The 14081-nt window shown below is 51.3% G+C and overlaps 1 protein-coding gene across 4 annotated transcripts in view; it reads left to right on the plus strand.

Moving 5' to 3' along the window:
• The window catches only part of GFRA2 (GDNF family receptor alpha 2), an 85100-nt gene that overhangs the window by 23147 nt on the left and 47872 nt on the right, over window positions 1-14081 (plus strand). For all 4 annotated transcript variants that reach the window (XM_077868937.1, XM_077868939.1, XM_077868940.1 and 1 more), the window contains one exon: window positions 9385-9739. In XM_077868937.1, the coding sequence (XP_077725063.1) occupies window positions 9385-9739 (355 nt within the window). The remainder of the gene's footprint in view (window positions 1-9384; window positions 9740-14081) is intronic.

Consider the following 14081-nt stretch of genomic DNA (forward strand, 5'->3'; position numbering starts at 1 on the left):
GAGGTCCATGGGATGAGTCTCTTCTAGCAGAGTTATGTGAAAATGGAGAGATTGGGGGGGGGAAGATCTTTCCAGCTGGGGAACACATTCTTAAGCAAGCATTTATGGCGCATGTGCCGGGAACTGCGAGAGGCATTTTTATCTATATTATCCTGTCTCATCTTTAGCATCCGTCCTATGTGCGGGCAGCCTGGGTGTTTTATCCTCGTTTTGCAGATAAGGAAAATAAATGCGGCTCAAAGAGGTTGCATAACCTGTGACGCTTGCTCTGCTAGCTGGTGGCCCAGCTAGGTCCTCCGCCTCCCAGCTGGGCCGGAGTCCCTGCACATAATCATCAGCCCAGCCCCCAGCAGGGACGGGCAGGGAGACTTGTGAAGCTGCAGAGCGAGCTTCAGGCAAGTGTAATGTTCTCTTTGTTACTGGATTATAGTCTCTCACTCAAAGGAGAGTGTAAGCTTCAGGAAGGCAGGGGCCTTTGTTGGTTTTGTTCATTTCTCCGGCTGGGCTCCACATGTAGTGGGTGCTCAGGATGCAAGTGTTGGGAATGTGAGTGAATCTTGGGCAACTGGGTACGGATGGCCCCATGAGGGTGAGGGGTATGGTGGTGATGGTGTGGGTGGCTACAGCCCATCGGGAAAGTGGGTTCCCTCTAGTTCCTCACCTGTCCTGCCTCCCATCCAGCCCCATTTAGGGTTGGTTTTGTCTGCATCTCATTGTCGATTGCCCCTCTGCTCACCCTTACATCCCTACTTCTTTGGACTGAGTTGGTTGTCCTCTTTGGAGGTCTTGGCTTGGCTTCCATGACACCTGGCTTTCTACCACCTCCTGGTCCACTCCTTCCCAGTGTCTGCTAAATGATGGCATCCCAAGCCCATCCTGTCCTGAGCCCTTTCCTCTTCTTGTTATCACCCTCAACTTGGGCCACCTGATTTAGTCCTCTGGTACCAAATAGCCTCCATGTCAGTCATACCGTTTTATGCCTCTAGCTCAGACCTACCTCCTGCACTCATTTGTCCTTCTGCCCTTTCAGCATCTCCACTTGGACATCTAGTAGGCATCTCCAACTTCAGGGAAAACAGAATTGTGTGTTTAGTTCTGCCCTCCTTCTCCCCTCCAGGTCTTTCCTTTTTTTTTTTTTTTTTTTTAAAGATTTCATTTATTTATTCATAGACACAGAGGGAGAGAGGCAGAGACACAGGCAGAGGGAGAAGCAGGCTCCATGCAGGGAGCCTGATGTGGGACTCAATCCTGGGTCTCCAGGATCACACCCCAGGCTGCAGGCGACGCCAAACCGCTGCGCCACCAGGGCTGCCCCCTCCAGGTCTTTCCTGTTTTACAAAGTGATTTCACCATCCACCTGGTGCTCAAGCCCCAAACCTAAGAGTTTTCCTGGATTTCTCTTTCGTCCCATTTAGCATCCCACCTATCCTGTTGTTTTTATCTCTAAGTTATATACAGAATCTTTGTAGTCACTACCCACCTGTGGCTTCTCTTCTCTCTTACTTCTGCTTCGTTAAGGAAGCTTCAGCCACTTTACTCTTCCTTTGGCACACACCAAGCTTATGACTGTCTCAGGGCCTTTGCACCTGCTTTTCCTTTTGCTTGGGATTCTCTTACCTTGGATTTTTTTGTGTGTGTTTCACTCCGTCTGCCCACCATTCTTTCTCAACTTGGATGTTACCTCCTAGGACAGAGCCTCCCATCCCCCAGTCATTCTCTTTTGAATTCCCTTAGTTTATTTTCTCTGTAGCATGTATTAGCACTTTAAATTACCATATTTATTTGATAATATGTTTATTATCAGTCTTTCTCTCACTAGACTGAAAGCCTCTGGAGAGAAGGGACTCTGTCTTTTCAGTTCATAGGTGGATTTCTAGAGCATGTCGTCAATACCTGAACATATTTGTTGGTTGACAGCTAGCTGTGTGTGACTGACTGCCAGCCGACAGGACCTTGGGGTCTGCGCATGGAGGAGGCAGGTGTGGCTGTGAGTCCTTGTTTATGCGAGTGTATTTCTATGCATATAAATGCTGTGTTTGCATGGGACCAGGGTAGACTCCTTTTAGCCTGTTTCTAAAGGAGGTGGGATGGGAATTTCCTCACTCCCTGCAGCCCTCAGAGTCTTACACTCTGTGTGTGTGTGTGTGTGTGTGTGTGTGTGTGTGTACCAGGGGGGTGAGGGTTAGCAAGAGAATCACAAAATATAGACCATATAGTTCAAAACCTGTCATTTTTCAGATGAGGAAGTAAGACCCAGAGAGGGTCAGGCTTTATCTGGGGATTGACACGTTGGGAGAGTCAGAGACAGAATTAAGCCTCCAGCTTCCACTTTAGTGGCAGAGCTGTGGAGTATGGCACAGAGGCCCAGGCTAGGCTTGGGGCTGGACATTGCAGCTAGAAGTGAGATTAGGGGCAAGTGACCAGGCTGACAATTTCTTGGAAGGCCAGAAGGGGAATAGAAATACCAATACCCAGCACCCCATTGGATTACAAGTATCACAGAATGGTGAGCATCTTATTTTACTCCCACAGGGAGAGGCTTTTTGGTGGTTGGAGAGTCTACCTTGATGAAGCTTCCAGTTGGGTTGGGGGTGAAGCCTCAGGGGGTGTGCAATAGAGACCCATCAGTTGCCTTCTGCTGAGGGTGGGTTTGGTAAATATGCTGGATCAGATGTGTGTGTATTTGAGGAGTGGGCACTGGCAGCTTAGCCTCTCCTCCAAATCACTGGTTCTGCAAGTTGGGAAGGCAGCCTCAGAATCATGCAAGAGCTTGCAGAATCCTGATTCTCAGGCACCAGGCATAGAGTTTTTGACAAGGAGGCGTGGGGCCTGTGCATTTGCATGTAACAGGCACTTTAGGTGACTCACAAACGCACCAAAGTTGAAGAATCTCGACTGTAAATCAGTTATTTCCTTCTGACTGCACGCACCCTGCTGCTGGAATGGGAGATGGGCGTAGGAATAAATATTTTTATTTTAATAGCAGTGTATTTTAACACATATTAGAAAAATTCAGAACTAACATAGATATTATCATTTAGGATAAATCTGGTTAGGTATTAAAGAATTTAAAGGGGTGCCTGGGTGGCTCAGTTGGTTAAGTGTCTGACTCTTGGTTTCTGCTTGGGTCATAATCTCAGGATTGTGAGATAGAGGCTGAGGGCATGGAGCTTGCCTGAGATTCTTTCTCCCTCTGTCCCTCCTCCCACTTGTGCCTGCATGCATTTGCTCAGTTGCTCTCTCCAATCAATCAATCAATCAATCTTAAAAAAATTTAAAAATTGACAATTGAAGACATTTAAACATTTTTTAAAAAAGATTTTATTTATTCATGAGAAACACAGAGAGAGGGAGAGGCAGAGACACAGGCAGAGGGAGAAGGAGGCTCCATGCAGGGAGCCCGATGTGGGACTTGATCCCGGGTCTCCAGGATCACACCCTGGGCTGAAGGCGGCACTAAACCGCTGAACCACCAGGGCTGCCCAAAATTTAAACATTTTATTTAAAAATTAAGAGATTTATTTAAAGGAGAAATTAATTCAACGTTCATATGTGTGGTACTGGTAACGTGCCAAAATTGATATAGGTGGACCAAGGTGACTGCGTTGTGATAAACCCAACTTGATATAAGTGTCACACAGATATTTCAGGATTAGCAGTTTGAAGATCTAGGGACAGATGGTCATTGGCTCAGGGCAGCACCCCAGGAGGGAAGAGGGGAGGCAGGGGAGGCTTGGCTGGGGAGAGGGAGCCCCTCTACAGTTGTTCCCTGGCCCTGCCTCATGGAGGGGCATGAAGAAGCCAGGGTGTGTACCCAGGGGCTGGACCTGGGAGGCTGAGTTCCCTGAGGTTCTGTAAAGTATCAAGGTGGTTAAATCCCCCCTCACCCTCCCTTGGCCCATCTGGGCTCCTCACAGCAGACCTGAGAGACCTGTGTAGGGAGGAGCAGAGTGAGTGTGGAGAGTAGGCTGGACCAGGCCTATGTGGACTTCTAGCTCCTGAATTCTTAAATATATTTTTTTTAAATTTATGCATGAGAGACACAGAGAGGCAGAGACACAGGCGGAGGGAGAAGCAGGTTCCATGCAGGGAGCCCTATGTGGGACTCGATCCCAGGACTCTGGGATCACGACCTGAGCTGAAAGCAGACGTTCAGCCACTGAGCCACCCAGGTGCCCCTAGCTCCTGAATTCTTTGCAGGTCCTGTGTGGTCTCTGGGGGTGGTATGGGAGGCGGGTAGCAGGGGCCTCCCTCCCTCCCTGCCCTTTGGACATTTTAGTCAAGGGGCTGAGCCCCTCGCTGGGTGAGGCTGCTATTTGCAACCCAGCACTTTCCTCCCTCCTCCCCAAGTGGGGTCTCCTGAAGAGAAAAGCAAGCCTTCCGGACCCAGGGGAGAGGCGGTCAGTGGTGAAAGCGAGGGGGTGGTTGTGGGAAGGGGCCGTCTGGTGGGCCTGCCCGTCTCGGCCCCGGGCCTCCTGGCTTGGAAGGAGAGCTGAGCCCAGGCCAGCCTCCGGGGCCGAGCTCCCCCAGGGTGGGCATCCGCCCCGGGAGGGTCGGAAGGGGCATCATCCCTGTAACCAGGCAATTGCTGTTACTGTTGCCACATTTATTGTTTTTTTTTTTCTAGGAAATTTACCAAGTTTTGGACCAGGGGTTTACATTTCCCGCCCCCTAGCACAAGCTCTCACTATTCAAGTTCCAAATGGAAGGCACTGAGGCTGTAATTACAGCGGCATTAGCTCAGAACACGCTGAGAGGAGCAGGAACAGAGCACCTGGGGAACCTAAAAGCAGCCACAGGCCCAAATTAGCTGCTGCTCGGCGTGCGGCGTCGCCCCGCGCCTCTCCGGGGGCCTGGCCGTCCTGGCGCTCCTCCACCTCCGCCCCAGGCTGCTTCTCTCGCTCTTCCCTTCCGCCCGCCAGCGTCCTGACAGGTGCAAGGAACGTGGAAGAACCACCTGGCTGGCGGGGGAGATGCCCCCAGAACAGCCTTTGTGTCGACAGGCATCCTTGGATCCTGGCCCTGGCAGGATGGTGTGGCCACAGCTCGGGGGTGCGGTGGGGACGGCCTGGGAGGCCGCACCCCATTGTCGACAAGCCTCTTCTGTGCTCCCCTGGGCTCCTCTTTCGGTTTCCATGTCCTGGCATCCTGAATTGCCGTCGGCTCCCCCCCAGCTTTTGCCCCAACTCTTTGTTCACTTGGCCTGGGGACCCGCTTTGCACTCTTTTTGCTTCCTCTGACTCATCCTGTAGGTTCAGCAGAGATGTCACCGCTGCTGCGACCCCTGGGCTGGGCACGATGCTTTCCTCTCTGCTCCTACAGCAGCCTGACTTCGCTGATGCAGAGTTTAGCACTGCCGCAGCCTGCCCCCTTGTTCCCAGCTGGGGCTCTGAGGAAGTGCTTGGCACCTAGTAGGCCTTCAGTAAAGATTTCTTTATCCAGTGAATGGGAAAACCATCCTCGATTCCCTCTCTGCCTTAATCCCCTTTTTGTTTTCACAAGAAGAAGAGAGGGAACTTCTCTTTTTCCACCTTTGTAGGGCTGTTGTTGGCAGGGTGACGGGGTGAGGCCCAGTCTTTGTCCCTTGTCTCCTGACTTTCACATCTGAGCCCTTCTGGACCACATTGATACTTGACTAGACATGGCCTTGCATTGACCACTATTGTTGGCTCCACGTCAGTTTGGCTTCTTTAGTAATATTAGCCAACAGCTTTCGAATACTTGCTAGGAATTAAATATCGTCCAAAGTACATTTATTCTTTGACTTGTTAAATTTGTCTGCAACACCTACCACGTACCAGACATTGGGAAATATGGGTACTGCAGTGAGTACAACCAGTAAAGCCCCTGCTTTCACGGAGTTTGTATTTGACACAAACAAACAAATGACGAAGGAAGTGTATACTATGGTAGATGGTGATGAGTTGTGGGAAAAAGAGATCAGAGTAGAGGTAATGGGCGTGGCTTCTTATTATGTATAGTGGTTGGGAAGGATTCACAGATTTGAGCAGAGACTTGAAAGAAATGAGGAAAGGTAATGGGGAGGAGCATTCCAGGAAGAGGAAGCAGCAAGTGCAAAGGCCCTGAGGTCAGGGCATGGTCCAGGAAGAGCAAGGAGGCCATTGTGGCTCAAATTGAAGAAGTAACCAGGAGGAGTAGGAGGGGAAGTCATATAGAGCAGTGCTGGCTAACAGAAATATGAGTCACCTATATAATTCTAAGTTTTCTAGTAGCCACATTAAAAAAGTAAAAAAGAAGCAAGTAAAATTAATTTTAACAATACATTCGTTTAAAATATTTCCATAATATTATTGTTTCAATATGTAGTCAAACTAAAAAATTATTAATGAAATGCTTTACATTATTATTTTTTCTTAGTAAATCTTCAAAATCTGGTGTGTATTTTCAGAACCTGGTATGGACATCTCATTTCGAGCTAGCCACATTTCAGGTTCAATGGCCACATGTGAGTAGTGGCTACCATGTTGGATGGCACAGATATAGAGCCTTGAAGACCACCCCCAGGCCTGAGTGAGATGGGAATCCACTGGAAGCTTTGGGGCCCAGGAGCGTGATCTCTCTGCCTTAGGTTCTAGAAGGTTCACTCCAGCTGTGATGAGAGAGGATTGTTTTAAGGTAGAGGGTGGAGTGGGTGCAAGGACAGGGAAGGGAGACTAGGAACAGAGGCTCTTGCCAGCATGTGGTGATGATGGCTTAGACCGTGGGGGTGGGGAGCAGGGGTGGTGGGGAGAAGTGGTTGGATTCTGGATGTTTTTTGGAGGTGGAACTGCTTGGTTTTCCTGACGTAGTGTGTGAATACAAGAGGAATCATGGAGGTACTGAGATTTTTGGCCTGAGCTACTGGGAGGGTGAGTTATTTTCAGAGGGAGGAGGAGGCCTGCGCTGGGGAAGAGCCTCGCAGGGAACATATGGGCTTGATTTGGGGCATGTTAAATTTGAGATGCAGGTGTCAGCCTTGTAGGTAGAGTGGGCAAGCAGACAGTTGGACATACGGATCTGGGGTTCAGAGGGAGGTCTGGGTGGGGGCCAGCCATGAGGGCCCTAGAGAGTGGGTGCATATAGGAGGAGGCTGAGCCCTGGAAAAGGTGGAGACTGCTCAGACAAGTGCAGGGTGGCTGCAGGAAGACCACAGAGAGGGCGGGCCATGAGGAAAGGGAGCCATAGGGGGCCACCCACTGTGGCCAGTGTCCTGATGGGCTGAGGAAGAGGATCACTAGCAGGAGGGGGAGGTAAATGCCAGGCTGCAGCAGGTCTAGGTGAGACCAGGAGGGGAGAAAGAGACTGCTGGTATGCACAACTCCATTGAGGGGTTTTGCTTTCAAGGAAGTGGAAAAATGGGGTGGTACCTTCACGGTGGGTCATGAGGAGGCTTTTTTTCTTAAAGATGGGTGGTGTAACAGCTGATGAGGATGATCTTGTAGACGGGGCAATGTTATCATGTGGGAGAGAGAAAAAAGTGAGCCATCTCATTCATACTTACAAGAATGCTATGTGGTAGGTACTGTTTTGCAGGTGGAGAAACTGAGGCAGAGGAAGTTGTTGTAGTTTTTTTTTTTTTTTTAAGTCACTTGTCCAGAGCCACACAGCAGGGCCATCCAATGCAGATGGCTCAGTTCTAGAACACCCAGTCTTTTTTTTTTTTTTTTAATTTTTATTTATTTATGATAGTCACAGAGAGAGAGAGAGAGGCAGAGACATAGGCAGAGGGAGAAGCACGCTCCATGCACCGGGAGCCTGATGTGGGATTCGATCCCGGGTCTCCAGGATCGCGCTCTGGGCCAAAGGCAGGCGCCAAACCGCTGCGCCACCCAGGGATCCCTAGAACACCCAGTCTTAACTGCTGTGCTCTTCTGCCTCTTGCTTTCCTAGCTAGATTTGTGAGCTCTTCAAGAATGGGACCACCTCTTACACATTTGTCTCTGCCCCAGCACCTAGCAGAGAGAGGGCTGTGCAGAGGTGGGGTTTGACAGATGGTTAATGACCCAGAGACCTGAACATAAGCAGTGGTATTGGTAATGCTCAGGCACCTGCGCTGGCCATGGGAGGGGGGCATGGCATCAGCCTTCCTCATTCAGTGTCCTTTCCACCACGTTCCAGGACCTTCTGTAAGGTGGGTGGTACTCACTAAGTATTGGCAAGCATTACTGGGTGGATGAAGATTGAATAAAAAGGCTGTGGCTCCTCCATCCTAAAAGCTAAGCTGATGTTGTACACAGTGCTGGCGTGACTGGGTTCCTGCTCTGGTTTACCAGCCAGTGTGCTGGGGGACCTTGGGCAAACCCTTGCCCACTTAGTGCCTTAGTTTCCTTATCTGTAAAATCAAGAGGTAGGATTAGGTGATCTCCCATCTGGCTGTCACCAGAATGTCTCAGGTGGGCACGTGCAGACTGGATTCCTGTCTCCCTCCTCTGTCATCAGGATGGACAAGAGGCTCTCTGTAGGTGAGGGTCAGCTGGCGGTGGAGGATCAGGTGGTCCTTAGAAGAGCTGAGACTTGTGGGATGATGGAGTAACCACCACAAAGGGAACCCCACAATTCCTGAGAAGTCTGCTTTTTGTCCAGGACATTCCACTCCATGGACAGTGGTGCAAAACTTAGAGCCATGGCACTAATGCCAAGGTCACAACCTCCAGCACATATACCCTTTGGCTGATATGTGCTCAGCCCTGTTAGAGTCCGAGGCTGACCTTTACCCTCCACCTCATGGTGCCAGGGCTTCCGCCTGGCAGAAGAAAGAAATGGAAGAAAACCTTTCCGTTTTCGTGGTTCTCTGTACTAACTAGCCACTGTAGAGCCCCTGCCTTGGGACAGTTTGAAATGTGTAGGGACAGTTTCAGTGGCCATATGGTGGGTGTGAGGATGGTGTAGTGGTGCTATTTGTGCTCCGGCTGCTGAAGATGCCTTGATGAGAATTGTCCCTCCCTAAATGCCAGCAAGACCCTTGACCAGGAGCCTGCTCCAGTGTGCTGCTCCTGGGTGCTCAGGGGCCTGGGAACCCAGCCTGCCATAGGTTGTATGATCTTGAGCCAGTCATCTTATTTTCCATTACTCACATTTATGAACATGACTATGAACGCCTAGTTGCTTGCCATTTTGGTTGTTATAAGTTTTAAAGAAGACTGAATTAGCAGTCCCCATCCTCATAGCTCCCTGCAGGTATACCAGGTGTTGTCCTATAAGCCCATTGTGGACCTGCTTATTCGGTCATTTAAATCCTAACTGCCTATTAGGTGTCCCCACTTCACAGATGAGGAAACTGAGGCAAAGGGCTTTTTGAACGCTGGGAGGTGTTCCCAGGGAGCAGGTGCTGTGGTCTTCCCATGCTTGTGCGGGCCTGTGACCTGCTCGCTCCTTCCCCTCCAGGGACAGGGGCAGACCCGGCGGTCAGCGCCAAGAGCAACCACTGCCTGGACGCTGCCAAGGCCTGCAACCTGAACGACAACTGCAAGAAGCTGCGCTCCTCCTACATCTCCATCTGCAACCGTGAGATCTCACCCACCGAGCGCTGCAACCGCCGGAAGTGCCACAAGGCCCTGCGCCAGTTCTTCGACCGGGTGCCCAGCGAGTACACCTACCGCATGCTCTTCTGCTCCTGCCAAGACCAGGCATGTGCCGAGCGCCGCCGGCAGACCATCCTGCCCAGCTGCTCCTACGAGGACAAGGAGAAGCCCAACTGCCTGGACCTCCGCAGCGTGTGCCGGACCGACCACCTGTGCCGGTAAGCCTGCCACCACGCTACCGCTTTGCAGCTCGCGGGCCCAGCAAAGAGGGGATTCAGGTATCCGCCGACCGAATTGCCAGCCACTCATTCATTGGGTGCAGGTTCATGGTTTCTGTGCCTGCTCCGCGCTCTGCTCATGCTTAGCACTGTGGGAAGCTGCAGGGAGCAAGCCCAGGAGTGTAGAATTTCAAATCCTAGACCTCTAGAGCCTGGACTAAAGGGACCTTCAGTGGATTCCATCCCACCTCTGCAGGAGGCCCCCACCTGATGTCCTCGTGAGGTCACGTGGCCATCAGGAAGGGGCTCTCAGAAATCACAGAGGTGGCTCTTTGCACCCTTGTGGCAGAGCCAGGCTGGTTCCGGCCTGCAGCGCGGGTCCGGGTCTGGCTGCCTGGGTTGGACTTTTCCGCTTCCTAACTGCCTGGCTCGGAGAGAGTTGTAAACATTTCTTGAGTTGCCGTTCCTTCACCTGCAGACAGGAGTACAAATGCCCACATCACAGGGTTGTAACGTGAGGATTAGATGAGGTGATGTGTGCCCGAAGCTTGGCACAGAGCCTGGCCTAGAGGAAATGCTTAGTGAGTGTAGCCTAATCATTAGGAAGGTTTTTTTGATCGTCGTTACAGGGAGTTGAAATTTGCTTCTTTACAGTTCTTGTTTGTTGTTAAGCATTTATCAAGCGCCTGTTGCACCCAGCACTAAGTTGTAAGGCCTGGGCACGCAGAGGTGAACATCGTGCTCTGCGAGGAATAGCCAGTCCAGGGGGTGGAGACAGAGAAGACAGTGATCCCTGTGCAGTGGGGTGAGGGCTGTGGGCTCTCAGATGAGGCACTGCAGGTGGAAATCGTGGAGGGACATCTGCCTGGGGGTCCAGAGGAGGGGGCGTTGAGCTCAACCTTGAAAAATAGGAAAAAGAAAGCCAGAGAAGGTTGTCAGCTGGAAAAGCATATGCAGAGGCTGGAGGGTAGGGGAGAGCCTGGCCTTATGGAGAGCTGCGGAGGGTGGGGGCATGTGGAGGGAGGGAGGGCTGTCGGGGGGGTGGGGGGGAGGCCACAGGCGGGGCTGCTGGAGGAACAGAAGTCACGGTAGTGCAGATATTCAGAGATTGCTTACTGTGTGCTGGGCGCTGGCTTATTTTTTAAATTTTTTAAAAGATTTTATTTATTCATTCATGAGAGACACACAGAGAGAGAGAGGCAGAGACACAGGCAGAGGGAGAAGCAGGCTCCATGCAGGGAGCCCGATGTGGGACTCGATCCCGGGACCCCAGGATCACGCCCTGGGCTGAAGGCAGGCGTCAAACCACTGAGCCACCCAGGGATCCCCTGGGCTCTGGTTTATTATATGGTTTATCTAATTTAACTCTCACAATAAAGCTACGAGGCAGATAACTATTATCATCTTTATCTGTCACACAAGGAGATCGAGATGCAGAAAGTACCTCGCCTAAGGTCACACGGCTCACACGTTTCAGAGCCGGAATCCATCAATACTGCTGCTTACCAGTGTAGCGTACTGGCCTGGACTAAGCAGCTATAGGAGTGGAGAGAAGTGTATCATTTCAGATATGATTTGTAAGTAGACTTGCCCGGACTGGGTGATTGGTTGAAAGTTCCCTGGAGGCAGAAGTCATTTCTGTTTTGTTTACTCCACGCCTCATCCTGCACAGAGAGCCTGGCACATGGTGAACACTCCACAAACATTACTTGAATGGATAAATGAGCGGTGACCGTCATGTTTCCTAGTTAAATACTCATGGGACGAAGGACCCATTCAGTGTGGGGGGCGGGTTTTGGATGTGCAGCATTTGTGGTACCTGGAGGACCAATGCCATCCCCTTGGCAATGTCTGGGGGCATGCTCAGTAAAGGGGCTGGGGTGGAGAAATGGGCTTGGGAGTTGTTGGGTGCCTCGTTGGTGATTAAAGCTCCAGCAGTGAGTGAAATGGTGCAGGGTGGGTTGGTGGAGTCTCGGCTGGAGATGCCTACAGACTTGGGCATCCTCAGTGTTTTGGTGATAAGAGAAGCCATTAATGTGGACAGTGAGGTGGAACTCTGCCGAAAACACAAGTTCTTTGAGGAAGTGCAGAAGAAGGAGGGCTTGTGACAGAGAGGCTCGCAGGTAGAGAGTGAACCAGAATCCAGGAGACGGGGGTTCCTGAGGGAGGGAGGGTGGGAGACAAGGCGCCTCATGGTGTGTGTGTGTGTGTCCATGGGAGGGAGTGTGTATGTGTGTGTGAATGCAAGAGTGTATGGAAGTGTGTGTATGCTGTGTATGTGTGAGGCGGTGTGTGAATGTAAGTCTGTGTGAGTGAGTGAGTGAGTGGAGGCGGAAGCTAGTTGCAGTTGATCTAGGTCTGGCAGGAGGCAGAAGTGGAGGCGAACCTTCTTGTTGGGGACTTGCATGAGAGGGAGGGAGAGAGACAGAAACAGAGAGAGAGGGCAGCCTGGGTGGCTCAGTGATTTAGTGTCGCCTTCAGCCCAGGGTGTGATCCTGGAGACCTGGGATCGAGTCCCACTTCAGGCTCCCTGCATGGAGCCTGCTTCTCCCTCTGCCTGTGTCTCTGCCTCTCTCTCTGTTTCTCATGATTAATTAAAAAAACCTAAAAAACAAAAAACAAAAAACAAAAACAGAAACAGAGATACTGAGACAGAGCCTGCAGAGGGAAGGGAGGCCTCTGTGCCATGGGAATATGGGGGCCATGCTGGATGAAGGGGAAGCGCTTAGTTGGGTTTGGAAAACAAGCCCTGCCTGACTGAGTTCAGAGATGGGCCTGATCCCCAGAGCTAGCTGCAGGCTCTGGAAAGCTGTGTAGAAGGTGGGCCTTTCTGTTTTGCTTACTTAAAAAAAAAAAAAAAAATAGATGTCTTATCACCTACAGACACTGCTTGAGGCAATTTAAAAGAAACTATGCAGGGGCACCTGGCTGGCTCAGGGGCACCTGAGCGGCTGACTCTTGATCTCAGCTCAGGTCATGATCTCAGGGGCCTGGGATCCAGCCCCGTATTGGGCCCCATGCTCAGCAGGGCGTCTGCCTGAGGATTCTCTCTCACTTTCCCTCCCCCTGCTTACACTCTCAGTCTCTTTCTCTCTCAAATAAATAAATGAATCTTTAAATAGTAAAATACAATAAAATGAATCATACATACACAAAGAGGATGGTCAGAAGAAGAAACCAAGAGCCCTGTAAAGGAATTTGGGAGCAAATGCTGCAGGTGTCGGATCTAGCAGTCACTGAGCGGAGCTCTGAGCCTCGGGTAGCTGGGATAGAGCAGGACCTTGGTGAGCCGCATGAGTCCCAAAACACGATGGAAGGGAGCAAAGCAGTTCTTGCATGGAGATGCATTCTCTCCTTCTTCTAGGTGCTAACATGACCTGCCAGGCCGCCTCACACAGTGTATTTGCAATGACAGCAGTGACCACAGGACCCATGAACAGTACCGTCTCTAGATGTTTGAATTGGGTCAAGAATAGAAATTCTAGGTGCTCCAGGATGTGATAGGGTTGCCTGCATCCAGGATGGGGCTAGTAGGGCCTGGGGCATTAAACAGCATGGCCAGGTGTCCTCTGTGGAACTTTGCCCATGACTCAGAGTTGAGGCTTAAGGTAGGGTTGGGGAGGTGCACGTGGGTGAAACAGACTGATAGGTGGTGGGTGGAAGTGGTTGTCGTGGACACCCTCGAGCTAGAAGACATACTCTTGGTCTCCTGGGTGGTCCTGGATGGCCCATTTCACTCGTTATGCCTTCCTTTTCTTCACTGATCACAAGGGGATGCTCACCCATCTCCAAGGACCCCTCCACAGTTCTGAGTCTGTTGGAGCAGCCTTCTCCCCCTGCACCTCCCCTTGCGGTTCTGTTCTTGGAGAGAGGAGCTCTTGGCACAAGAGGACACAACAGAGACACCTCCTGAGAGGGCCTGGGAGGGCAGATTTGAAGGACCTAGGGGCAGGCCTGGAAGGAGAGGGGCTCATTTCCCCCCCATGCTCTTGCAAGCCTGACATACTGACCCATGGACCCTTCCCCATGTCTGCGGAGGAGCCCAAGGAGGTGACGGGTGGCAGGAGGGGGCATGTGGAGAAGAGGCAGCCCAGGCTTCATTCTGCACTCTGCCCAGGAAGGAGCGCCCTCCCTGGCATTGGATCTTTTTAGGTTTCTGCCCTCCAGGGTAGGCACCGCAGGTGGAAATCTTCACTGTGAAATGGGAGAGCCCATTGCTGTGGTGTTTGGGCGAGGAAATGGAGACTTTGAGTCTTCCTTTTCTGGATACTTTAATGGACAAAGCTGGCTTTGATGGGGGTCATGACAAAGCTTCTTTGAGCTAACTCTTTGGGAATGAGGC

Source organism: Canis aureus, chromosome 24 (assembly GCF_053574225.1).
Source record: "Canis aureus isolate CA01 chromosome 24, VMU_Caureus_v.1.0, whole genome shotgun sequence".
Lineage (NCBI taxonomy): Eukaryota > Metazoa > Chordata > Mammalia > Carnivora > Canidae > Canis > Canis aureus.